General features: G+C 35.6%; 2 protein-coding genes across 2 annotated transcripts; one reads left to right on the forward strand and one right to left on the reverse strand.

The window, feature by feature from the left end:
* Window positions 1–16,401: 16,401 nt before the first annotated feature.
* LOC104091903 (zeatin O-glucosyltransferase-like) lies at window positions 16,402–18,047 on the forward strand. Its single transcript, XM_009597342.4, has one exon. The coding sequence runs from the start codon at window positions 16,464–16,466 to the stop codon at window positions 17,877–17,879; it is 1,416 nt and encodes a 471-aa protein (XP_009595637.1). The 5' UTR covers window positions 16,402–16,463; the 3' UTR covers window positions 17,880–18,047.
* Window positions 18,048–21,438: 3,391 nt separating this feature from the next.
* On the reverse strand, window positions 21,439–25,947 carry LOC104091905 (transcription initiation factor IIB-2-like). Its single transcript, XM_009597343.4, has 7 exons — window positions 25,459–25,947; window positions 24,429–24,453; window positions 23,302–23,431; window positions 23,090–23,220; window positions 22,899–22,987; window positions 22,015–22,091; window positions 21,439–21,791 (listed from the first exon to the last, which is right to left on the reverse strand). Exons 1-7 carry the CDS (start codon window positions 25,803–25,805, stop codon window positions 21,652–21,654), a joined length of 939 nt encoding a protein of 312 aa, XP_009595638.1. The 5' UTR covers window positions 25,806–25,947; the 3' UTR covers window positions 21,439–21,651.
* Window positions 25,948–27,096: the final 1,149 nt, after the last annotated feature.

Here is a 27,096-nt window from a genome sequence, read left to right on the forward strand (position 1 = left end):
ATCTGGTTTCTGTTCCTAGGAACGGCGAAATCCTATAAAGTCATACGAAGACGGCAAACGTTGAAAAACCTGCAAAGTGAAGCTAAATTAAAATGGACCTAAGACGTTAAAAAATTTATCACACGCGCGTCTAAGGAATACGAAAGGATTTTAAAGAAATGCTTCTGGTTTTTTCGTCCAGTTGGGGGAGGGTACATGCACAACATCATCCAAGTACAATATCCAAACACAAACAACACACAAAGTACCTGAAACACCGCCGCGTATCGATAGGCAGGACAACAGACATGCATCAGGATACGATTGGAAATTTGACTGTTTTAGTTCACTCCTAGAGCATTTGAGTACAATAAGTCACGGCGTATAAATTATTGAATCTATACCCTAAGTTGTCGGCAAATAAGCCCTCAACTTGGTATATATAGCAGAATTTTACGTCCAAGATTATGTTAGGATCGAAAATAATCAGGTGTCATGTGAAAACTAGTAAGCAAACCTTGAACGACGATAAAGCAGGACAACACCAAACAGATTATTCTTCCTTCTATTGGATGTGGTAAGTTGTCTTTTCATGCGCCCTCCACTTATTTGAGTTCTATCTTCAAGAAATGTTCCCGGACCACCCATCTCTTCCTTCCCCTTCGCCCGGCCCGGTGAGATCAGATTTCTAGAACGAAGTGAAGTGATAGGAAGAGAACACTGCTGGCGGGAAATCCCTATTCATGAAAGTTCCTTGTAAAGGGGAAAATGAAAGTGTACTCCTGCGCACCAACCGAAGAAAGGAGCTTTGGAAGCTTACCTTATTATTATATTAAAAGGGGAAAAGGTGGGGAGTATGGCATTGGTTACTTCAGCGTCGTAACGCCTGGTATTCGAACATTGGCTCGAGGCATTGTCTCTACCCCTTCTTATCCTGAAAAAGCAGGGACACCTTACGTTCTTGAACCGATAACCATCTTTCGGCTAACCTAGCCTCCTCCGTCACTCGGGACCAACAAGGGGCAGTACAGGAATATTCACCTGTTGTCCATCGACTACGCCTTTCGTGAAAGAATTTCACCCACAATGACTTATAAATCCCGGCAGTAATAATTCATAAATTCACCAATTAATTGACGTGCCAAGATTTCCATTTGAGGTGCCCAATCTTCTGTTTAAATCCCTTTTCTTTTATTCTCTCTTCATACTTTTTTGGCAACTCAAAGTTGCTTCTTTTTATCTTATTTTATGTTATCCCCGTCTTTTTTATCTGTTTCTCTTTGAAGATAAAATTTTTGCCCACATTGAACCAAACCAAGTGCTAGCTCACTGATTTCTTTTCATTTGATAGTGTAGTTGTGGACCCGAATGTAACATAAATAACTGAATTCACATTTATCAAGCCATTTAAAGCGGTCATGTCTTTTATCCTAGCAATGATCTTGTGAAGGCCTTTTGTTACACACAAAGCTTATGCCCATATTTTAGCTTTGCGCTGAGCCCAACTATTCGTACCCATTACCCGCATATATGGGAGAATGACACAAATAGGATTCATTTGATGTCATTGTTTAAATTTTGACCCCGATAAGAAAAGTCTTAAAAAAATAATTTCTGATCAGAATTTTGAAGCAAGTTGGTCAAAAATTCTTGCACAAGTCATATGGTGATTCATTAAAATTCGAATTGTTGTCATAATTTTTGTAAGTTATAATGATCGGTACCAAATTGTAATGGTTGCTATATTTTTGTGTAACTGTCCATTAAATTCTGATTGATTACCAGAATTTTTCGCATTATGGCTGAAAATTTTGGTGATCACCAAGATTGCTGGTGCTTCGAAATTCTGACCAGCACACTTTAAAATTCCGACATGGGGCTATTTTTTCACAACTTTTGATTTAAAAAAGAATCCATCCAGTGTCATCTTCCTCATAAATATTGTGAATGCTACGATAAATTTTCAGATCTAAGGGGCTAGCCATTTGAAGAGCTTTGAAGTTGTAATGACTGGTGAGATGTGGTCAAAAGTTGTCTTGGTTGATTACTGTATATAGGATGGACACATGATGTTGTAGGTATGTTTGAGAGTTATGCTGAAATGCCCTAAACAATGAAGTTTAATATTAATTCGAATATTTATTTAAAGATTTTAAGTTATATATACTGACGGTATAATAATTTTTACACTATTACTTAATATAACTCATGTTATAGTAGACAAACTTATAATTCATTGTAAGTTACAAATGAATACTACTATTACTGTAATTACCTTTTAAGCGATATAATTATATAAAACAATATTAATACGTCGGTGTATAAAACTTAAACTCCTCAATAAATTGTATCCCCTCTATCAACTTATATGACCAGGAGCTATCTATTTTGGACATCTCACAAATTCTAAACCATTTTATAGCAATATTGTCCTATATAATATCACAGCTTTCAAGAATCCAAATTCAGTTAACAACTTTTATGTCATGCATGTGGTTGAACCACAATTGCTAGACTTGGATTGCCCACCAAATGAAACGTTGTAAATTTCTGGTAACTAAGGTATACTAGTTCAAGGATTTTTATTGTAATTTAATTACACCTTTTCTAAGAGTTATTCAGCATTAATATTGTGGTTATTACACTAGTTAATTTAGATAAAACGGGGACACTTGACCTTAAGATATTCTTAATTGAAAAAACGAACTTTATATTATTAGTGATGTTGCATGAAATACACAATTGGCGAGGACCAACATTGGCCAACTCCTCTGAAGCTTTTTGCATTTTAGGGCATGTGATTTTAAAAGACTTGAATTATTTTGATTCCAACCAAAATCAACACGACTAATATCTAAATTCTTGAACCATCAACTATAGTGGAACCTTAAAATACAATCAATCACTTCAACGCAAGAGTTCATTCAAAATTCGCTGGCTTTAAAACATGAGGGGGCAACTCCAGATCAGAAGCCCCAAGACCAACATAAATTGCTCACAACTCCCCTTTTTTTAGTGAAATAATTGAATAGTGTGAGTAAGAATGTTTATGTATGTCAATTGTCAAATCTCAATAAACTATTCTTTCAACTTCTTAACCACGTGAGGAATTTGGAAAAGTAAATAATCCTTTTCGTTCTTTTCTTTCGGATATTAAGATTTAATATGCCTACAAGTTTCTTTTCATTCGATTTCTTAGTTCAGCTCCTCAAGATTTATTCTTCGAAAAATGGTCAAATTTATTCTTTTACTTTCGGGTATTATTTACATTTATTATATTATCCTGTCAAAGTTACCATTTTCTTAAGCAAAGTTTTAAAAGTTACCCCCAAACATAATGGAGGTGTATGATCCAAATTTTAAAAATTACACTTAGCACCCTTCACTAACTTAAAGTCCATTGGAAACCCCATTTCTCCACCATTTTTGTAAATCTAGGATTCTTAAAATTAAAAAAACAAGGGTTCTCTCGTGATTTTACCCGAGTCTCAGTCAATCATCTCCTTAATTTGATCAGTTACTATTGAGTTTTATTTAATCATCTTTTTCTCTAATTAAGTGCTTATGTGTCCAAAACTATTTTCTGGGGTTGGATTAGGTTTCTTTTAGCTCTTTTTTTTTTTTTTTGAAAAAGATGAACATGATATAACCCCTGCGGCAATTTATATTGCAGCAGGCATATCACAGATGACCAGCAACATGACATCCTCAACTGTCAGCAATGTCTCCGAAAATAGCCAATTCTTCCAAAAAAATTAGATCTACTTTAATTCACAATAAAAATCTCAATTCTTGTGCTCGTGCCTAAATAAAATAATTTTGTGTTAAAGACTCACCTAGTTTTTTATGAGGTAATTTGGATAGAAAAATGGAGGGTTTCAATGAGCTTTAATTTAGTGAAGGGTGTTATGTGTCATTTTTAAAATTTGGGTCATAGACCTCCGTCAAAACTGGAAGAGGACATTGAAATCAACCACTGCTCAAGCGAGGGACATGGAGCAGGGGAGAGAAGATTCTGGAAAAGTGATGAATTGCATAATTTCCAACTCAATTATCTGGTATTTGTACAATGTCTATTTATAAGCAAAGAGGAGAAAAAAATATTGCCTATCCAGTTGGCAATGAGCTGGCCCACTAACCACTAACTACCTCTAACTACTTAACCACCTCATGGAATAATTAAATATACAGTGTGTTGCACAGTATGCGTATGTACATCTCTCAATACCCCTCCCTCCCTCCCCTCAAGTTGATGGTAAGGAACTCACACTCAACTTGTCAAGTAAGGTGGAGTGCTTGATGCCTGTGAGAGTCTTGGTGAATATGTCAGCTAACTGATCAGATGTAGAGATATGATGCAATAAAATCAGACCCTCTTGAAGTTTGTCTCGCACAAAATGATAGTCAACTTATATATGTTTGGTGCGCTCATGGAAAACTAGGTTCTTGGCTATGTTTAGAGCTGCCTGACTATCACAGAAAACTGGAACTGGGAGAGGTAATGGAACTGTTAACTCTTCAAACAGCCTGACTAATCAAATAAGTTCACCAACCACTGCTCTAGTTGACATGTACTCTGTCTCAGCTGAGGACAAGGCTATGGTGGACTGTTTCTTTGATTTTCAACTAACTGGGCAACCACCAAGCAGAATTAAGTACCCACTAACAGACTTTCCGGACTCTGGGCAAGCAGTCAGTCTGAATCACAAAAGGCACTGATCATATGTATACGATCGAAATAGATTTCGGCCTTCCTACATTCGATCGAGTTCGAGTGTTAAGAAGGCGGAATGAGATTTTGGGAGTGAGTTTTGAGGTCGGTACTAACGAACCTCGAGCCCGAAGGTCGCTCGAGGAGGCGGCTCGATAATCCTATTGAGCCCGTGACCGAATCGATCCGCTAGGCACTGCTTCGAGGTCGGAAATGCGCGACGCCCATCTCGAAGGTTGAACTCGATCCAAGACCGAAGGGCCCGACCCGTTAACGAGTTCGAGCTAGTATCGAGCTCACAGACAAGAGCCGTTGCAACCACACCAAGAGAGAGAATCTTGGCGGGAATCAAGGAAGAGACAAGTCATCATGGATCTTCCACTACATGTTTTACTTTATTGTACTTTGGTAATGACCCTCTTCTATAAAATGGGGAATCCTTGTAAGCTAGAAGGGGGGCAGAGAAAAAGATCACTTCTTATATTGATAGTAATCCCCTTGTACTTGTTTTACTTATTCATTCGTTTTGCTTATTATTTTCGTTCTTACAGTCAACAATACACATATTTTCATTTCTCTACGCGATTTATATTAAATTGTATCGCATATCCTTAGAACCATCCACAAATCTAACGTTATCTGATTTTTCCGGTAAACAGTTTGGCGCCCACTGTGGGGCTAAGGGTAACCATGATCGTTTGATATAAACCTAAAGTACACGCCAGTTTGCAACTTCAAATCAGCAATGGATTCACCTATCGACCACGAAGCCGGCCCTCAAAATGAAACCAACAACTTGGCACTCGGGGCTGGAAGGCCACTCGATGAAGGCGCTGAGGCTCGAATCGAAGCACCCAAAATTCAAGCCGAAGTATCATTGGATGTCAATTCACAAATAGCTCTAGAGGCGAATCAGCGTTCCGAACCGGAAAGAAGCATTCAGGGCGGTACTCGATCCGTAGCTCGAGACACCCATAACATGGAGGAGATCGGAGTCAGCTTACGGATGATCTTCGAGATGCTACAAGCCCAGCAAATAGCAATAGCTCAGTTGCAGAGCCAAACTCAGGTACAAAGCAGGCCGGAGCCCAATCCGCTTCGAGAAGTCACCCACAGAACGGAACTAGCCATAGAGAAGCCAAATGAGCAAGAATCGGGGACTACTCCCGAAATTACTAAATTGCTCGAGGAACTCACAAAACGAGTCGAAGCCAACGATAAAAAAGTAGAAACATATAATTCCAGGGTCGACCAGATCCCGGGGGCTCCACCAATGATAAAAGGGCTAGATTCGAAAAAATTCATTCAAAAGCCTTTTCCCTCGAGTGCAGCCCCAAAACCAATCCCCAAAAAATTCCGTATGCCCGAAATACCCAAATATAACGGAACGGCCGACCCCAACGAGCACATCACTTCTTACACGTGTGCCATCAAGGGCAATGATTTAGAAGATGATGAGATCGAATCTCTATTATTAAAAAACTTCGGTGAAACCCTGTCAAAAGGGGCAATAATATGGTATCATAATTTACCATCTAACTCCATTGATTCTTTTGCTATGCTTGCAGATTGCTTCGTAAAAGCTCATGTCGGAGCCATAAAGGTCAAAACCAGAAAGTCAGACATGTTCAAGGTAATGCAAAAGGATAACGAGATGCTAAGGGAGTTCGTAGCTCGTTTTCAAATTGAACGAATGGATCTGCCACCAGTCACAGACGATTGGGTTGTTCAAACTTTCACTCAAGGTTTAAATGAGCGGAGCTCGAGGGCTTCGCGGCGGCTGAAGCAAAATCTGATCGAGTACCCAGCTATTACTTGGACCGATGTGCACAATCGATATCAGTCCAAAATAAGAGTCGAAGATGACCAGTTGACTTCTAGGACCATTACGAAAAAGCAAAAGTCGACCAGAGATCGATACCAGCCATATAGCGGAAACGATACTACTGATGAGTATCCGAGGCCTCTTTAAAATCAACCTCGTACACAGGGGGGGCTTTATCATTGAACGCATCTGTGATGATTATCAAGTTCGGTGCAAAGGAAGTTACTTCGTTATTTCATGACAAATAGTGTCTCAACGGGAAATGTTGTAAGGGCCAAACGGTCAAAACGAACCATGCTTATATAGTTGGCCCGAGCCCTGACGCAAAACATGAACCCATGTGTAATGACCTGCAAAGAAAGCTCTCTTCTTTACCGATATTCTATGTTCAAGATTTATTATGCAAACAGAATCGAGTCTGAATCATTCGCTCGACTGCCAAGCCTACGGGCTACCTTTATTTCGAGTTCGAGCAATCACTCGCTCGACCATTAAGCCTACGGGCTACTTTGACTATTACGCCTACGGGCTACATTGCATCGAGTTTAAATCATTCACTCGATTGCCAAGCCTACGGGCTACCTTTATTTCGAGTTCGAGCAATCACTCACTCAACCATTAAGCTTACGGGCTACTTTGACTATTACGCCTACGGGCTACATTGCATCGAGTTCAAATCATTCGCTCGACGGCCAAGCCTACGGGCTACCTTTATTTCGAGTTCGAGCAATCACTCACTCGACCATTAAGCCTACGGGCTACTTTGACTATTACGCCTACGGGCTATATTGCATCAAGTTCGAATCATTCACTCGATTGCCAAGCCTACAGGCTACCTTTATTTTTAGTTCGAGCAATCACTCACTCAACCATTAAGCCTACGGGCTACTTTGACTATTACGCCTACGGGCTACATTGCATCGAGTTTGAATCATTCACTCGATTGCCAAGCCTACGAGCTACCTTTATTTTGAGTTCGAGCAATCACTCACTCGACCATTAAGCCTACGGGCTACTTTGATTATTACGCCTACGGGATACATTGCATCGAGTTCGAATCATTCGCTCGACTGCCAAGCCTACTGGCTACCTTTATTTCGAGTTCGAGCAATCACTCGCTCGACCATTAAGCCTACGGGCTACTTTGACTATTACGCCTGCGGGCTACATTGCATCAAGTTCGAATCATTCACTCGACTGCTAAGCCTACGGGCTACCTTTATTTCGAGTTCGAGCCATCACTCGCTCGACTATTACGCCTACGGGCTGCATTAGTTCAAGCAAAACTACTCATTTCTTCGAATTAAAACAAATACTTGACTATTTAAGCTGAAGGACGCTCGAACCCGATAAAACAAAGGGGACTACCCACGAGGCCCGAAAGCAACAGAGATTTAAATTCAAACTGTTTATTTAGTTTGAAAGGCCATTTCTCTTCAAAAAAAAAGAAATATTTGTATTTACAAAATTTTTGTACAGAAGCGGCGAAAACGCCATCAGAAGTTATCCGATTCAAAGCATATTGGGCCTCGTTGAAAAGACAGAAAGTCGCTCCGCATTCATCACTGATTGATCTTCTCCGGTCACCAAGGACCGAAGGTAACTGGCAATTCCCACCGGAGAAGAGAAAATTCGGGTATCCTCAATGAGGTCGGGGACTATAAAGACGCATAAGATGATCGAGCATTGCATACGTCATGGTCGGGATCGATAAAAATATCAGTGTATATCTGATCGAGCTGCTGGAAAATCATATCGTTTCTCGCCACATCCTTTTCTGAGAAATGAGGGAACTATCTGTATACGGTCGAAATAGATTTCAGCCTTCCTACGTTCAATCGAGTTCGAGTGTTAAGAAGTCGGAATGAGATTTTGGGAGTGAGATTTGAGGTCGGTACTAACGAACCTCGAGCCTGAAGGTCATTCGAGGAGGCGGCTCGATAATCCTATCGAGCCCGTGACCGAATCGATCCGCTAGGCACTGCTTCGAGGTCGAAAATGCGCGACGCCCATCTCGAAGGTCGAACTCGATCCAAGACCGAAGGGCCCGACCCGGTAATGAGTTCGAGTTAGTATCGAGCTCACAGACAAGAGCCGTTGCAACCACACCAAGAGAGAGAATCTTGGCGGGAATCAAGGAAGAGACAAGTCATCATGGGTCTTCTACTAAATGTTTTACTTTATTGTATTTTGGTAATGACCCTCTTCTATAAAAGGGGGAATCCTTGTAAGCTAGAAGGGGGGCAGAGAAAAAGATCACTTCTTATATTGATAGTTATCCCCTTGTGCTTGTTTTACTTATTCATTCGTTTTGCTTATTATTTTCGTTCTTACAGTCAACAATACACATATTTCCATTTCTCTACGCGATTTATATCAAATTGTATCGCATATCCTTAGAACCATCCACAAATCTAATGTTATCCGATTTTTCCGGTAAACATCATATAACATTTTTATTGCTAGATAGAAATATCCCCAAATTGGGATCACCTTTCAAATACCTCAACACATGATACAAAGCTTTTAAGTGAGTATCTCTAGGATTCTGCATGTATTGGCAGAGATGTTGTACATTGAATGTTATGTCAAGCCTGGTATTGGTAATAAAATTCAGCTTCCCAGCCAGCTTTCTATAATGAGTGGGATCTTTTAATGGAACACCTTCGTCAGCTTTCAACTTAAGTGAAGGATCGAGAGGAGAGGATAATGAAGATTGATGCAAACAATCATACTCCTTTAGCAAGTCCATAGTGAACTTCCTTTGAGAAATCAGTACCCCATCTTCTTTATATAGCACTTCCAGTCCCAAGAAGTAATGCAAAATCCCTAAGTCTTTAATCTTGAAGGTTTGGTCCAAGAACTTCTTCAGGGAGTTGATCTCATCAAGGTCATGCCCAGTGAGTATAACATCATCTACATACACTACCACAAACGCCATTGTGTTGCCTTTCTTCTTATGAAATAAGGAATAATCCAGTAAGGAATGAGTATATCCCTTTGAACACAGTGCTTCTGCCAAGCTTTTCATACCATTGTCCGCATGCCTGCTTCAAGCCACACAAAGATTTATTTAGCTTGCACACTAAACCTGGTCTCTCTATAACTAAATCAGGTGGGACTTCCATGTAGACTTCTTCATGCAGATCTCCATGAAGAAAAGTATTATTCACATCTAATTGGAACATCTGCCAACTCTTCTTAATTGTTGTCCCTACTATAGCCCTTACAGTGGTTATCTTTACCACTGGTGAGAAGGTCTCCGAATAGTCTATTCCAACTTGTTGAGTGTACCCTTTGACAACTAACCTGGCTTTGAATCTCTCAATGCTCACATCTGTCTTATGCTTGATCTTATACACCCACTTGCATCCTATAGCTTTCTTTCTATCTGGAGAGGCACCAAATCCCATGTATGGTTTGTGTACAATGCCTGAAATTCTTAAGTCGTTGCTGCTTACCAGGCAGGATTAATGACTGCATCTTCATATAAACAAGGTTCACACTCATGTGAAATATTTTTTACCATCTGCTGATTTTCAGGAATCAATGCATTAAAAGAAAAATGTTGTTTGTTTGGAACAAAAGCAGTAAAGGATGTGGACTGTGTTTCTTGATTTTGGCTAGATGAACATGGTTGGAGATTTGGGATTGAATACATATAGTCAATTAAGTAAGTAGATATCTTGTGTGGTCTAGCAGGTCTGCACTGGTTATGATTCGGGTGCTCTTGTGATTGACTTGATACAGCAGAGTTAGTGAGATCAGGAACATGTAGTTGGTCGTGGCTATGTGGAGTTGACTCAATTGTCAGGCTATCACTACTAGAAATTCGGTAAAAACCGACCAAAAAAACCGACCAACGTTGGTCGATAATAGCCAAAAACTGACCAAAACGCGACCATTTACGTGTGGACGGTATTTTTGTGGTCGGAAAGGAATACCGACCAAAGTTGGTCGGAAATTACCGACCAACTTTGGTCGGTCAATTAAATTCAAAAAAAAAATATTGCAAAACAAACCGACCAAAGTTGGTCGGTATTTTAATTATGTAATAAAAAGATTCACCATCTGGGAATCGAACCGGGGTCTGTACTGTGGCAGGATACTATTCTACCACTAGACCATTGGTACATTTTGTTTTAAGATTGTCTTTTATTTGATTTATACTCTTTAATTGTATTTTTGCACGAAAATAACCGACCAAAGTTGGTTGGTTTTATTAAAAAGTAAAATTACCGACCAAAGTTGGTCGATTTTTTTAAATGACCCGCCGAATTAACCGACCAATTTTGGTCGATTTTTTTAATATTAATTTTTATTTATTTTAATTGAAAAACCGACCAAAGTTGGTCGGTTTCTTGAAACATAAATTTCGCGGGACTCAAAAATAGTTTTTCGCATTTTTGCGCCAAAGAAAACCGACCAAAGTTGGTCGGTTTCGTAAAAAAAAAAAATTAAAAAAAAATATTTTGAAAAACCGACCAACTTTGGTCGGTTTTTTGGTCGATTTTTTGACCGACCAAAGTTGATCGGTTGACCTTGGTCGGTTTTTGTCGAATTTTTAGTAGTGTATCATTTTGGTAATAGTGTGAAGAACTAGGCAAGTAATTAAACTTATAATAGAAAGTAACTTCCTAGAGTCTCGAGTTGGAGTTCAGGAAATTAAAAACAAATCAAGTAAAGAATACTTCCCTCTTTATTGGGTTTTACATGGGGCGAACACTAATTAATTGAGACCCCAAATATATGTCGGATGAGAAACTTAAAAAACTTCAAAAGAGAAAATGTACGATTAAATAATTTTATCAAGCAGGGTATAACAGTACCCAATCGCATATATCAGATCGGCAAATGTCATTTAACTTTCACATGTAGACGAGACAATAAAGGATTGTCACATCATTTGGATTCGAAGATTTGGTTCACATGTGGAATATATATATGGATAATGGATCTTAGCAGTAGAGTTCCTTACGTCTCAAACTCAAACATCCCACCATTTTCACCAACTCGACTTTAAAGCTTTATTAAAATATTTATATATATGTTGCTAATTAGACACTTGGCATAAATAAAGATTTATATATAGTCATATCGGTATGGCTTGAACAAAAAATTATTTTGTTTTTTAGTTTTTCACTTGGTATTGGCCTCGAATAATTTTGGATTCGCACCACATACGATTTATTAAAAGAAAAAGTGATTCATACTAAATTTTTTTAATTCTTAAGACTTGAACTCAAAATCTCTGTTAATCTGATACCTCTCATCTCTACGAATAACGTAGTGGGACTAGAAAACTGCCTCTTTATCTTCAATTTAGTCGTGTGTGCTAACTTCACATTAAGTACTTGACTTTCTCATGATACATTTTGTTTATTTGTCCAAATCCTATTACAAACTTGAGTTGCTCATGTTTTACCATTTTTGAGGCGTTTCCTATAATTAATTTCAGTACGATCAGTAGATTTACAAATTAGTACAAATATAATTGAGTATTCGATCAAATCATTGGTGAAACTGGTTTTTTAAAATTAAAAACTACATCCTATAAATAGAAAAATAAGGGGTTGCGTATTTCTTACAAAGTAGAAAGTAAGTACAGAAGATCAACTGAACAAACATTAATGCATGGCATATAATGGAAAAATCTGGCAATTGATGGTTCTGATGCATGTATCCTTTTTCTCTTTCAACATGTGATTTTTACTCTTATATAGATTAAAAATATATACTTACGTGTGGCTGGCCAGGAATTCTTCTTTTATGAGTCATTCAATAATGTTTGTTGACAGACAATATAAATATTAGATGTACAATACTTGTCTTATATTCGTACCTTAACTTTAGAAAGTAGAGTGGATCATGTTCGAATATTGGATTGAATTAATTACACAGGCCAGCAGCAGATAAAATATGCCGAAAATAGTGCAATACAATTTTGTTAGATAATATACTCAAAGAAACAACTCGAAGTGTTAAGAGATTGTGTACAATTTGAACTACAATATCACGAGTTCGAACGAGTAATTAAAAGCTACAATCAGATGTTATAGTGAATGGTTGTTATACAACTTATAACATCATTTGACAATTAGATATTATTCAGATGTTATAAATAAAAATAAAATAAAAATTATTATTTTTCTTTTTTAATATTACATATAAAAATAAAAGAATTATTAAAATTTAAAATCTTAAAAGATATGTATATTTTACTAATTAGATATTAAAAAGAGCTAATACAATACCGATAAATTTATAACTAAATGTGCAAAGATGAAAAATTCAAGGCACACATTTTAAAGCTACTTGAAAATTAAATTCTTTCAAAATTGATGAAGAACTCTATAATTGTAGCTTATTTTGTAAATTTCAGTCTCTTACCGGCCGAGTATTACTTAAATCTTAAACTTGTGCACAATAAAAACTTTGTCCAATGAAAAATATATGTGCAGCCCTTCAAATATTAAACATTATGTAAGATAGAAATATACAAGCATATATTTTACTGGAATTGGATGAAATATTTAATTATGGGAGTAACATGAGATTCTTTATCATATCATGGCGCATTAAAGTTTTAAAATATTTGGTCAAAATCTTTAGACTTATTATTGGTAATCATAGAAATATTGCGTGGTTGTTATAGAGTGTAATTTTACAAAAAGCATATTGCTATAAAGATAAATATTGTTATTATAAACATAAAAGATTGGTTTTGAGAAAAACCTGAATTTTACAGTGAATGTTATTATATAGGAATATTGTTATAGAGAGGTCGGACCGTAACAGTATAAAAAAAGGGCCAAAATGCCCCTGGACTATGGAAGCTAAGGTAGAGCAAATTTGTCTTTATTTTGAATTTGATCCTAAACATGCCCTTATTATTAGTGGACTGGTTCAAATTTACCCCTAAATGGTGACAAATAGAAATATGTGCCTTCTATTTGACTTAGGTACCGAATATTGCCTTATCATGAGGGGAGTGACTGATATTTTTCCCTCAATACTAATGGACCTTCAACTTCTTATTTTTTACTCATTCAAAATATATTTTATTATTAAGATTGAATGCCACCTTGTAACCTTGTAGGATAATAATCTTAACTCTGAGAGTTTCTTGTAAACAATTTTAACCAGAACGCCAATTCTATTAAACAGAACCCCCACTTTAATATTTTTACTCTCTTGAAATTTAACAACTATTAAACAGAACGCCAATTCTAGAAAACTAATCATTTCTATGAGAAAACAAATAATCTTCAAGGACCGAAATACAAGTTGAAATTCTTAAACCAGTCAAAAATAATTAAAATTGTAAGGATTTATTACGACATTTAAACATAAGTTTTGATCTTGTGAAGAAATTGTGATTACTGCCATACTATAAAGAACAAAATACATAAAATATCAATTTTATTTCTTATGAGCTAAATTTATATATATAATTATAATTGCCTAGACAAGAGAGTATCGATCTTCACAAAGACGAAACTAAAATAGAGAAGACTTATTAGTAATCTTTCGAGCAAAATGAAATATTTTGTCAAAAATTAATTATTCAAAAATTATAAAAAAAATATTATAAGTTACAAGTCTTCTCATGTTAATATATAATAAAATAATATTTGAAAATATTAGTCAAAGTTCAGGTACTTGACTCTAACTCTGATAAACGAAGCAAAATAGCTAATTTGAGACGGGGGAGTATCAACTTTTAGTTGCTTCATTTCATGTAATTTGATCTTTTCGAGAAGACCATTTTCTCCTTCTATAACAAAACAAAGTCTTGGTTGAATGGTTAAGAGACTCCAACTAATTATTGCGCTCCTTATTTCAATGCTACATACTGATTAGCTATATTTACTGTCTACATTCACTTCACTAACCCGATCGAGCTTACAAATTCACTACTATATGTTATATATATATATATATATATTATTGTTAGGCGAGAAGATAGTAATAAATGATAACTGTAATTTGATGGTTACATTTGGACATGTGATAAATAAAACTAATAGTACTTGAAAAGTAGATTCCCTCGACAACGTATCTTGGTAAGTACAAAGGCAAAGATCTGTTCTCGTTCCCTCTCCTGTCCCTCCCCCCCAAAAAAAAAGAAAATATACTTACTTATCAGAACACCTATTATTCTAACTTATAACTTTTTTTATATATAGTTATATCACTTTTTAGTTGTTTCATTTCGTGTAAATGAATGATCTCCTAGTAACCTGAATGATAGAAATTGATTGGATTAGAGCGGAGGGACGAATCGGAACGACAAACGGATGAATCTCAGTGAATTGTGGCAGTAAGGTCACTCTGCCACTTACAATACCGTATCGCATATTTAAGTCATCTGCAAAGGATTCTACCTGCCGCTCGATAGAAATTGTACTTCAAGGCGGCCACCGTGACTCTTCCGCCGTGATGACTTAGCCAACGTCACGTGTCCTTGGGGGCCAAAGACACCTACTGCGGATCGGCAAGCTGACGACGGCCACATACATCACTTCTAGCCCAGATTCTGACTTATATGCGTTTAGTCAAACAAAGAACATATTGATCATTGAGTTCAATTCTACATATGAACTTGTGTTACTAAACATAAAGTTATCCCACATATAAACTTGTGTCAATCAAAAGAATCGCATTAACATAGTACTAGCATAACGTCACAACTAGGAACATTAGACATTAATTTATGGGGTGAAAAAAAAGAAGAAGAGAGACATCAATTCAAGGACATATAAAGTTTTGATATCAAGAGACTCCATCTATCTAGTGCGCTTCACACTTCAAAAGAACCAACAAAATTTGGAAGAAGAGACTTTCTCCCTCCCGTAACTAATTAAACTCACATTAATTTTTGCTTTGTAGCTCCATGTTTGAAATCTAATCATTTATTTGCTCTCTGGCCTTAGTAATATGAATCAATTCCAAATTGCAAACAATTAAAAATTTAATGGTTCATCCTAAACTAAGTTAGTTTCCTCATCTTGTGAGTTCTCTTCCCTTGAGGAATTGCATATTCTTAATCAAGAAAACAGTGATAAGTGAACAGTGCTTAGATTATTAAAACATAAGCACATCTTTTATGTCCTTTACATCTGTCAGCTTCATAGATATTTTCTTGAAGTTTGTGAACTACTCTCACCAGTCATATATTACTGAAAACTCACTTACTCAAGCAAGTACAATTACTATTACTTGAATCTATTTTTTTTGTACGTTTCAAAAAAAATAATATTTTTAAATTTGAAAATAATTTTACTTAAATTTATAATTCCACCTTTAATGAGAAGCTTTTATAATCACACAAATACTTTGAGTCCCTTTTTGAATTGTTTAGGACCACAAATTCCAAAAATCTTTATTTTTTTTTTAAACTTCATACTCAGGATAAACAGATTCACATAAATTTGTTCGGAGTGAGTATTTGATAACTAACCAACCCTGTCCTACACTGAAAACTTTCTGCCTACTATTAGTGCCATGTGACTCATCCCCATTACAAGATAGGCAATTCCCAAAATTATATCTTTTCATCAAATCAGTTATTCGCATGCTATAACTTGATAATTTCCTAAATAATACTCCCTCTGTTTTGATTTATGTGAACATGTTTAACTGAGCACAGAATTTAAGAAAAAATAAAGATTTTTGGAATTTGTGGTCCTAAACAATTCAAAAAGGATCAAGAGTATTTGTGTGGTTATAAAAACTTCTCATTAAAGGTACAATTGTAACTTTAAGCAAAACTGTTTCCAAATTTAGAAAGGGGTCATTCTTTTTCGAATGAACCAAAAAAAATAGGTTCACATAAATTGGAACGTTCTGATCACCGTTCTGGTCACCGTTGTCCAAATATTGCCACCCTTTCTAAATAAATAGGAGGAAGAGATATGACAAATGCAAAGCACATAATTCAAAACAATGGCATCCAATTTCCATTTCCACAACAACAATATCCAAAAGAGTCAAAAAATTGTAGTAGTTGTAGTCCCTTTTCCAGCACAAGGCCATCTTAACCAGCTTCTTCAACTCTCTTGCCTCATAGCATCTTACAATATAAAAATCCATTATGTTAGCACAAAAACACATAATCTTCAAGCCAAACTTAGAGTTCATGGCTTGGACTCTTTTTCCAACATTCATTTCCATGCTTTTTCTACCCCTACTTTCATATCTCCCTCTCCAAATCCCAATTCTTCTATTAAATTCCCATCCCATCTTCAGCCTTCATTTGAATCATCCACTCACCTAAGAAAACCAGTCAAAAAACTTTTGCATACACTTTCAGCAAAACATAAAAGAGTCATTATAATAAATGACTCTTTAATGGGATCAGTGGTTCAAGATTTTGTGTCCTTAGGAAATGCAGAAGCTTACACTTTCCACAGTGTGTCAGCTTTTACTCTTTTCTTGTTTATATGGGAAAATATGGGCAGACCTTTCCCAATTGATGCAGAAATATTAAAAGACATTCCTTCACTTGAAGGTTGTTTTAGTCCTGAGTTTGAGAGATTCTTGAAAACAGAATATGAATACATGAAATTCAACTCTGGCAAAATTTATAACACATGCAGAGTTATAGAAAGTCCTTTTCTTGATTTGTTGTCTAAAGAACAGTTAAGTGGTAACAAAAAACAATGGGCTCTTGGACCATTTAATCCTGTAACATTAAGTGGGACCAAAAAAGGGTCCAATATTAGAAGCGACAAATGTTTGCTTTGGCTAGACAAACAAGAACCAAACTCAGTGTTATATGTGTCTTTTGGTACCACAACTTCATTTTCTGATGAACAAATCAAGGAAATGGCAATTGGATTAGAACAAAGCAAACAAAAGTTCATTTGGGTATTAAGAGATGCTGATAAAGGGGATGTGTTTACTAAAGATTTGAGACAAATTGAATTACCAAAAGGGTTTGAAGAGAGAGTTAAAGAAAAGGGAATTTTGGTAAGAGATTGGGCACCACAATTAGAGATTTTGTCACATTCTTCAATTGGTGGATTTATGAGTCATTGCGGATGGAATTCTTGCATGGAAAGTATTTCAATGGGAGTGCCAATAATTGCATGGCCAATGCATTCTGATCAACCTAGGAATACTGTACTTATTACAAAGATTCTTAAAGTTGGTCTTGTTGTTAAGGAATGGGCTCGTAGGCAAGAATTGGTAACATCAAATATGGTACAGAAAGCTGTGGAAATATTGATGGCATCAAAAGAAGGAGATGAGATGAGGAACAGAGTAAAAGATTTGAGTGCAGCATTTAGGAAATCAGTGGCTGAGGGTGGAGTTAAAAGCATGGAATTGGATTCTTTCATTTCTCACATAACAAGGTGAATTTGACCAAAATCAAGAATAGTCATGTATCTTCTCATTTGCAGGGTTATAATTGCATCTACTATCAATGTTGAAAAAATCAGTAAGATACAATTGATATACATTGTTGGTGTGCACTGTCAATGTAATTGAACTTCTTATAATATAATGCGTGCTTTATATTTCAAATAGTTAACTCTTCATTTATAATTAGTACTCTCTTACAGTGGCGGAGCTCGAATTTTCATCGAGGGGTATAAAGAAATAAATTCACCAAGAAGTCAAGAAATGTCAATACATAGTAAAATTATCTAACTACACAGTATAATTTTCGAACAAAGGGGGTGTCGATTGATACCCCTTAAGTGCATGTGGCTCTGCCACTGCTCCCTTATCCCGACTCCCAATTTATGTGATACTTCTGAGTTCTCTAATTAATCTTTAGATTAAATCAACATAATATTTTAAATTAAAATATAAATATTCATAAATTATACAATTTTTTTTTTATGAATTACAACTTTTCTAAAATCCTTATGCTAAAGAAAATATATCTTAAAGTGTTAGATCAAAGTTCATATCATTTGAATTTCGAAAAATAAATAGTATCACATAACTTCATCCGTTTCAAAAAGATTGGTATCATTTTCTTATTGGTCTGTTTAAAAAAGATTAACTTCTTTCAATATTTCCTTAACAGAAAACATTTATAGTCACACAAATGTTATGACAGGTTTCAGACTACAAGTTTCAAAAGTTATACAACCATATAAATGTTATAGTTTATTTAAGATCACATATCTCAAAAGTCGATTTTTTTTTTTAATTAAAGTTTCTTTCAAGTCAAACTATGACAATCTTTTTGAAACAGATGGAGCAGTAGCAGAGCTAGAATTTTTACTAAAAGATATTAAAATTTTAAAAAGTAAATACATGAAAAAGTCAAGAGAATTTAATACTTGTATATATGCATAAAATAATTACTTATCTAAATAGTACTCCGTCCGTTTCAATTTATTTAAACTTATTTCTTTTTTAGTCCGTGCCAAAAAAAATAATTCATTTCCTTATTTAAAAAAAATTATATTTATACAATAATTTATAATCAAACAAAATATATGTGTTTCATTTCCTTCGAGCTATGTGGCTCCGTCACTAGGAGGGAGTATCTTATGTCGATTTGTACGTGTCAATTTTGCATAGAGACTTCTAATTATTCTTTTTTGAAAAAGTTAAAACTCAATCCGTTAATATATAAATACAAATAAGGTGACGTAAAAGACAGGTCCCACGGACAATGATCCATAGATAATGGAAGTAAAACCGTTGTGATAGTGGCGGGGACGGATTCATTGTTCAAACCCACGAGTTAAATTGAAACTATAACTTTCGATATATAAAATTTATATGTTAAAATTTATTAAAATTATAAAAATAATAAATATAAATTTATAATTTTAAAAATATAATAAATTCAATACTAAAAACCTTAAAGGTCGAACCCATAAGGTTTAAATTCTGGATTCGTTTACTGTAGTGTTGACAATTAAGCTGAAAATAAACAATTCAAAAGATAGATAGATAGAAACAGAGAAGCAAGTTGTCGTGTCTGGATAATGGTGTGCAGCCTATAAAAAAGTGTCAAAGTGATATTGTTCCTATCTTCAACTCCCATTGATTATTAGTCTACCATTTCGTGGAAGAAAATTCCAAGCTTTATCAGCACAACCATCAATATGTGCACGTGGCAATATTATATTATGATACTCATCTCATATAATTGAAAAGAATAATGACCCTACTTTTCTATTTTATTATTATGATGTTTAAGATAGCAATGTAACGCGTATGGGTTGTGTATTGATGCAGGAAGGGTGAGTTATTGCATATGTTTCACGTCAGCTGAACCCCCACAAAAAGAATTACTCAGTATATGATTTGGAGTTGGTCACGATAGTTCACGCTCTCAAGATCTGGAGGCATTATCTATATGGGATGTTCTGTAAGGTTTACACCGATCATCGCAGATTGCAGTATTTATTTTAGCAGAGGGATCTTAATTTGAGGCAGCGCAGGTGGCTTGAGTTAATGAAGGATTATGATATTACCATCCTTTACCATCCGGGAAAGACGAATATGATTGCGGATGCCTTGAGCAGAAAGGTCGAAAGTATAGGTAATTTGATATTTATTTCGATAAAGGAGAGGCCATTGGCTTTGGACATTCAATCCCAACACTTCCATTTGGAGCTTCATCTCCTTCTATTAACAGCTTGTTACCTTACAAGGACAGTTTTGTCATTTCATTACTTTGTTAAGTAAAGTTACTAATGATCCCATTGTTGCAGCTCTACTATTCCAACTGAATTCCATTATAACTAAACCGTTTTAAACTCGAGCTGAAAATGGGTCGATGAGCTTTCTTTTTCCACACACAAAATAATGGAGGGACCTCAATTTTGTACCTTTTTTAGGATATTACGGTATTATGTACATCACTAGTGAAACTATTCGTGCTTCGCGCGGTGATAAAAAATATCAATAAATCATACTTTATATCTTGTATATTGCTTAGCTCATCTAAATAACTAAAAATATTAAACCCCAATAACGTAAGATATATGTAAAATTATTAAGTTTTATTGCTATATACTATATTTGTTTGAATTGTACAATAATAAGTAAAATATACAAAAGTTTGTATTGTTGCATTCCTCTAAAACCTCCGGTTGGTGATGCCAGAGGTGACTCTTTGGCCAATTTTATTTTTTTGTATATTCATCGGTCATAATACTATCATTACACCTTGATGTTTTCTCAAATATTTAAATCTCTTTTTTTTGCATTTTAATGTGTATTATCAAGCACAAAACTTTCCGAATCTATGATGCACTTGCATGTAAGTAATATTTATTTATTCTTATAAAAAAATATAGTGTGTAACCTCGCAAAATTGCTCGTTGATCATTGATTTGTTACTCTCAAAATCTTTATTTAACAACTACTTTTGGTGCTTTAAATCAGCACGTATTCAAAGACCTAGACTCAACTAATTAATTTCCTTTTCAAGAATGTTAAATGTAAAAATAGTCAAATTAAGAAAGTTATTGAAACATACCAGTTCAAAATCATATATAATACGACTACAACCACCTAAGGCCTGAACTAATAAAATTCAGGATGAGTGAAGAATATTAAAAAATAATTTACTTGGCGAGTTACTTGCTGTTACTTAGATAAGACGGAACAATGTAGAAGGACTAGGCAAGACGATCCTCTTTTATTGCAGCAAGAAGGATATCAAGATTATAGCAAATACTTCCAAGCAATACAGAAATTAACATGATTTAATATTAATGGGGAAGAGAAGCCCTTGGGCTCTGGTCTAGTGGTAAAATCGCAATGCGTGGATTAGACGCATGTCACGGATTCAGACCCTGACACAAACAAAAATCTGAAAAATAAAAGGGTCATCCTATTATCCACCGTCAAACTGTATGTCACTGACCCTGAGGAATTTATCAGTTATCAAACAAATGGGGACGAAAATATTGCCAATGACAATTGATAACCATCAAAATTTGGAGAAACGATGGCCTCATCATATATCAATTAAACTATAAAATTAACTAGCCTAACTGTTTCGTGGGAAGGAAAGACAAATGGAAATGAGAAATCTGAATTACTCAGTGATCACATATTACACTACAGTCCCCTTAGAACTCCAATATCTAATGTTCTCTATTCTTGGCACTTCTTTTGAAGATTGAGTTCCTTAAAAAATAAAAAACAATTATGCCTTGGGACTGCACAGGCTCTTTAGGTCCTTATCCTTGAGATACCATTCAGGTATTATTTTGGCAGCATGGGGATAGAGATCCTTGTATGCATTCTTGATAGTCCCTTCTGCAACTGTGGTTGCAATTGAGATATCTGCATGTACAACCTCAGTCAAACCACAAATACGGAGCTAATACAGACACCCAAGATTTACAAAGCATATTCAGCAGATCCAGATCAAGCATTAGCCGACGTGGATAACATAAAAAATATAACATTGGAAGCGTTAAAAAAATAGCATGGTTTTCCCATATAAGCACCACATATATTCAAAACATATTGCCAAGATTCCCAAAAAGAAGGTAAATGCAAAAACCTCGCAGGGGTTTCTTTGAATCCGTAAGCTGTGTTAGCATGTATATTATTGCTGCAGCAATTGATATAGGACTCCTTCTGCAAAACAAGGAATAAACATTTAAATCGTTATTTAATTTAACATGATAGGCATATGGAATTCTATGGCTAGTGATCCAAGTGATGACACACATTTTCCCGTCCTGCTCCTTTTTTAAAGTCAGCTGTTTTGGAACTCCAATGTTCTCACTAGAATGGACTCATGGAGACTTACATATATTTTGCATTACAAATACAGCGTTCAACATTGTTCACGTGGTCTTCAAAGTGGGGAAAAAGTTCAACCCCAAGTCTCGGACTCAGCTGACAAAAGCCACTAACCTGACAGCAGGTTTCATTTATCAAGAACTTGTTCTCCAAGTTTCAGCAGAGAATGCAATTTTCCAAATTCATAATTAAAAGAGGCTGCACTAAATGTGAATCGGAAGTCTCACACCACCGCAGAAACAAACGTGTCTTGCACTTGGAAACTTATATTTTTATTTTTATTTTCTTGAATTGGTAGAAAACTAATAAGTACTATATTATTGATATAAACAGCAAAGCACTAAGAAAGTGCTATGTAGGTCCAAGTCTGAGAATCCCCAGTGTAAAAACAAAAAGAGGGGCTCCTATCTATACAGAAATCGTGTCCTGTAGTAAATTCATGAAATCTAACATACTGTATTCATCCTTTACATCCTACAAGTTGCACCAAAAGGCCAAAAACCAGAGACATTTGTATCTTAGCATTCATATCCAACAACTGACTTAATTACCAGACTAAGAATTACTTGTGGCTAAGGCATGAATAATTAATAGTGAGAACTTGATTAAACAATAAACTGCAACCAAAAGTACCCCTACCTTATATCAAACTCTTCAGACTTCTTGACAGTTTCTTGGACAGCCTTAATCTCTTCATGGTTCATACCAATGTTAGAACAGAAACGTCTCTGACATTTATCCATTGTCCATGTCAGATAATATACAAACATTCATAGTGTACTGAATGTGTTCACAAAAAGGAGAAGACCATAACACTTGGTCTCACTCACCAGATAGTCTCCAGCGTGTATAGTCCCCATCTCCATTGATTCTCCCATTTCAACCTTCAATTGTTTCACAATGAATTCTTTTGCTCGGCCAATTTCCTTCTTTGTAGCTCCATTGGCCATTGAGCATATTTCTAGTTAATACCCAAAGGTTCAGATAGGTTCACAAAGAGAACTAAACCATTAATCTACATAATCAGATATCATGGCAACACCTTTTACAGTGCGCGGTTTGCCTTCTTGCCGGCAAGCAATGTAGATACAAGCAGCCACCAAAGGGTCCAGATTCCTTCCTCTCGTACACTTCTGGTCTTCCAGCCTTTTGTATATCTCACTTGCTCGGTCCTACAGAAGATTATGGAAAAGATGAATGTAAAAATGACAAAAGAGATAAGACTAGCTCTTACGTAACGAAAGAGCAAATTTGTCCCAATACCATAGGAACCGAAAAGGCGAAACCTAAAAATTGATTCCCATAAAGGGATAAAAAGAGTATTACAGATGATCTTAATCTTCACCCATAAATGTCACTTCCCATATATTTACCCATTGTGGTTAAAACTCAAATGTTTGACAATAAACAACAATAGCGTCACAAACATGGGATATGGAGAGTAAAACAATTGACCATGTTGATTTGGATCCATCATCACCACCATGATAATGGCCTTGCATCTTTTTTTAACGATTATGATACTCCTTCAGGCATATGAAATCCGAAATTAAGGAACTAATGGTAACGAGACAGAGACATGTAAAGCTACTTAGTTATATTTATTGTCTATCAATTGTGGCATGGGAAGGGGAAAGTCCAAAGAAAAAAAAATAGGGGTCACTGAATCTTCCAATCTCTATGGATAATACAAAAGTATGACAGAAAGTATCATGGGCTGATGATCATTGCCAAGGAAGGATAGTTCCCTCCCAAAGATGCCCAGGGGATTCTGGCAGTGGTGGCTGCATAGGCCACCCAGCCTTTGGGTAAAAGAAATATTGCATGCAAGATCATAGTACGTATAGGCAGAGATCATCATATTATCATGCGGAAGTCATCTTTTTCAAACAAGCAGAGAAGTCTAGACTAGAGAAAAGAAGGTAGCAGTACGACATCTGGACTTTCAGTGAAAGGTTTTGAAAGACTTGGATTACCAGATGAGAATTACTAACACCTTAAAAAAGTATTGCATTCAAGGTGAAGCTCATTTAGTAAAGTGAAAATCTGATACTCTTAGCAAACTAGTAAGAATCGGAGATTAAACAAACATGCAACAGCAATTCCAAAATCGCCTCCATTTGTGATGCAAAAAAGAGAAACAAAAAAATCTAACAGAACAGGACACACCTTTATGGTAGAAACAAGGCTCAACCTGTAAAGAAGGAAAAAGACATTAGTTCAGTTGATGCACAAAACAATGGGAAACACATTTGACTAATCCAACAAAAATATCAACAGCATTCCATAATCTTAAACTTCTCAACATGTAATTCATGTAAAGGGACAAAACACAACTGTCTAAGATCATCAGTCATGCTCTCACAAATCCCAACAATATGTATCTGAAACCACTATAGTCACTTAGTTAGCCATCCAAATGCAATTAGAGAATAAGGCAACACAAATGCAATCTCAAACCATCGGAGGCCAATGATAAATGAAAGAGAAAGTTAGCTGCTCCTCTGGTAAGTTTTTCACAATGCTCTGTTACACCTGGTCTTAGATAATTCTCTAATAAATGAGGTGCTACAATCGGTAATGATACCTATGGAATTAGTCAAGGTGCACACAAGCTGGCCCGGACAGTACGGTTATAAGTAAAAACAAGGTGCCACTAAAGTGGTCCATTTGACTTGGATTGTTATGCATAAAGCATGTCTTACTCAAGTCACAGCTAATGTATATTTGTGAAAAGCACTGGAAGCCTCGTATCATCTGTTTCTGCATTGCATTGTGTTCTGGCAGATTTGGTGTACGTGTACAATTTTTTTTGGAGTAAATGGATAATGTCAAGCATTCAAAAGGACGATATCAATAGCCGAAGTCTAATCGACCATCATACTAATGTCTTCTTAGAGTCCGGTGAAATAGTGAGGGTACAAGCAAGTTGGCTCGGACACCATCGTCATAGAAAAAATATTTTCTTACAATTTCTCGGCTTCCAAAGAAAACCCCACTAGGGTTTTATCTCTGAAAACCCAAGAAATCAAAAACCAAATGAAAGTACTCCCTCCATCCCAATCCGACTAGCTTAATTCATTTATTTAACAACTAAATTCTAAATACTCTAAAACTAATACTAGAATTTGCAATTCTCCTCATACCAAACTACTCCAAATTTTTAAGAAAAAAATATTTTGAAGTTCACTTAATTTACCTATCAGCCATATTGGCAATAGCCTTAAAAGCTATAACAAGGGCACGATCAGGATCGCCACCTCGATTCTGCAATCGAGCAAGAGAACCATCCCCATTACTCCCATTAGGCCCTTTAGAAATTACAGTAGAAAGACCCACATCACCAAGCAACGGGTTAACGGGTCCTCCAACACGGTTCGGGTCATGATCACCTGAATCATCAGCAAACGTACGCCACTCTGAAGTCTCATCGATGGACCGGGATTCCAGCACAAGCCCACACTCCGAACAAACCGTATCCCCGGCGGCGTGGTCAAACACCACCTCCGTGTTCCGTTTGCAGTCTGAACAGTACGTGTCACCCATTCGGGTTAATTGTGACCCGAGACCCGATTATGATTGAACCTCAAAATGGAACAAAATCGAAGAGGTAGAGAGAGAATTGTTTGTGGAGATATTTCTCTCTCTACAATCTGTGCGTTGGAATGGAGAGGAGTAAAGTGGAGTAACAAAAGGTGGTCAACCGGGTATTTATAAACCGAAACTCTGATGCGGGTCGGTAGGATGGTCGTGAGTAGGGACCACATTTAGTTCATGCAACTAAAACGTGGGAAGAATTTATGCCAGGTGAAAAAACTGATGGCGATTGAAAAAAAAATCACTTAACTTAGTTTTTGAGTAAAATATTTTTCTTCCTCTAAATAAAGAGAGGAAATTGCTTTGATATTTTCCGGAAGAGGCAGAAATTGGGCGGAAATGATACCAAATAGTCACTTTTAAGTGTCGTTTAAAATATGAATTTTTACATTCTTATACATTTTTTCAAATTTTATTATTCTCCCTACTCAAATTTTAATCTAATTACATAATATATACAAATTACAAATTATGTACATTTTTACACATTTAATGATAATAATTAAATCCTAAAATCACTCTAACGTCTATATCTCACTCCCCCACGTTTCTCTCTCCACACACCCCCTTTGAAGAAGACATTAGGGTATTTTTTAAAGGAAAAGGCTCAAAAATGACCTTGTGGTATTCGAAATGGATCAATTATAACCCCCGTTTAAATTTGAATCCAAAAATGACCCTGGCGTTATAAAATGGGTCTAATAATGCCCTTGTGTTATTCAAAATGAATCAATAATGCCCTCGAATTTTTTATTTTTTTTAAATGCTTTCAAAAACTAAAAAATATATATTCTGTAAAAACTAGAAAAAGAAAGGAATTTTCAAAATATATATTTTTAAGTGTTTTCAGTTTTTTTAAAGTATTATTTTTGTAAAAACTGAATTTTTTAAAAAAAAAAATGGAAAAATAAAAAACTCTCCTAAAGCAGTGGACTACATATGTATTAGTTTAAAAAAAATAAAAATATTTTGCAAAATTTTTTTTTTTTCAATTTGACGGTTCAATATTTTTTCGGTTTATTTTTATAAAATAAAAAATCTACCATAATTATCGGTACATTTATAGATTTATATAAAAACATATGGTTTTATTAAAAAAAAACCTAAAAATCGGTTCGGCACGGTGCGATTATGTCTGTTTAGTCGGTTTTTAAATATTCATTTACAGTTATATGTCGGTTTTTTTTAAATAAATTTCCGATTTTTTAATTATTATTTTTTTCAATAAATTTCCAGTTTA

Source organism: Nicotiana tomentosiformis, chromosome 2 (genome assembly GCF_000390325.3).
Source record: "Nicotiana tomentosiformis chromosome 2, ASM39032v3, whole genome shotgun sequence".
Lineage (NCBI taxonomy): Eukaryota > Viridiplantae > Streptophyta > Magnoliopsida > Solanales > Solanaceae > Nicotiana > Nicotiana tomentosiformis.

What these genes read in the sequence shown, in the direction of transcription:
- LOC104091905 (XM_009597343.4), bottom strand. Translation starts at nt 25,805, where the DNA reads ATGGGTGACACGTACTGTTCAGACTGCAAACGGAACACGGAGGTGGTG. An exon ending in CAAACCGCGCACTGTAAAAG is followed by an intron (nt 23,221 to 23,301) that starts GTGTTGCCATGA and finishes GGTATTAACTAG; the next exon opens with AAATATGCTCAATGGCCAAT. An exon ending in TACACGCTGGAGACTATCTG is followed by an intron (nt 22,988 to 23,089) that starts GTGAGTGAGACC and finishes GATAAATGTCAG; the next exon opens with AGACGTTTCTGTTCTAACAT.
- LOC104091903 (XM_009597342.4), top strand. Translation starts at nt 16,464, where the DNA reads ATGGCATCCAATTTCCATTTCCACAACAACAATATCCAAAAGAGTCAA.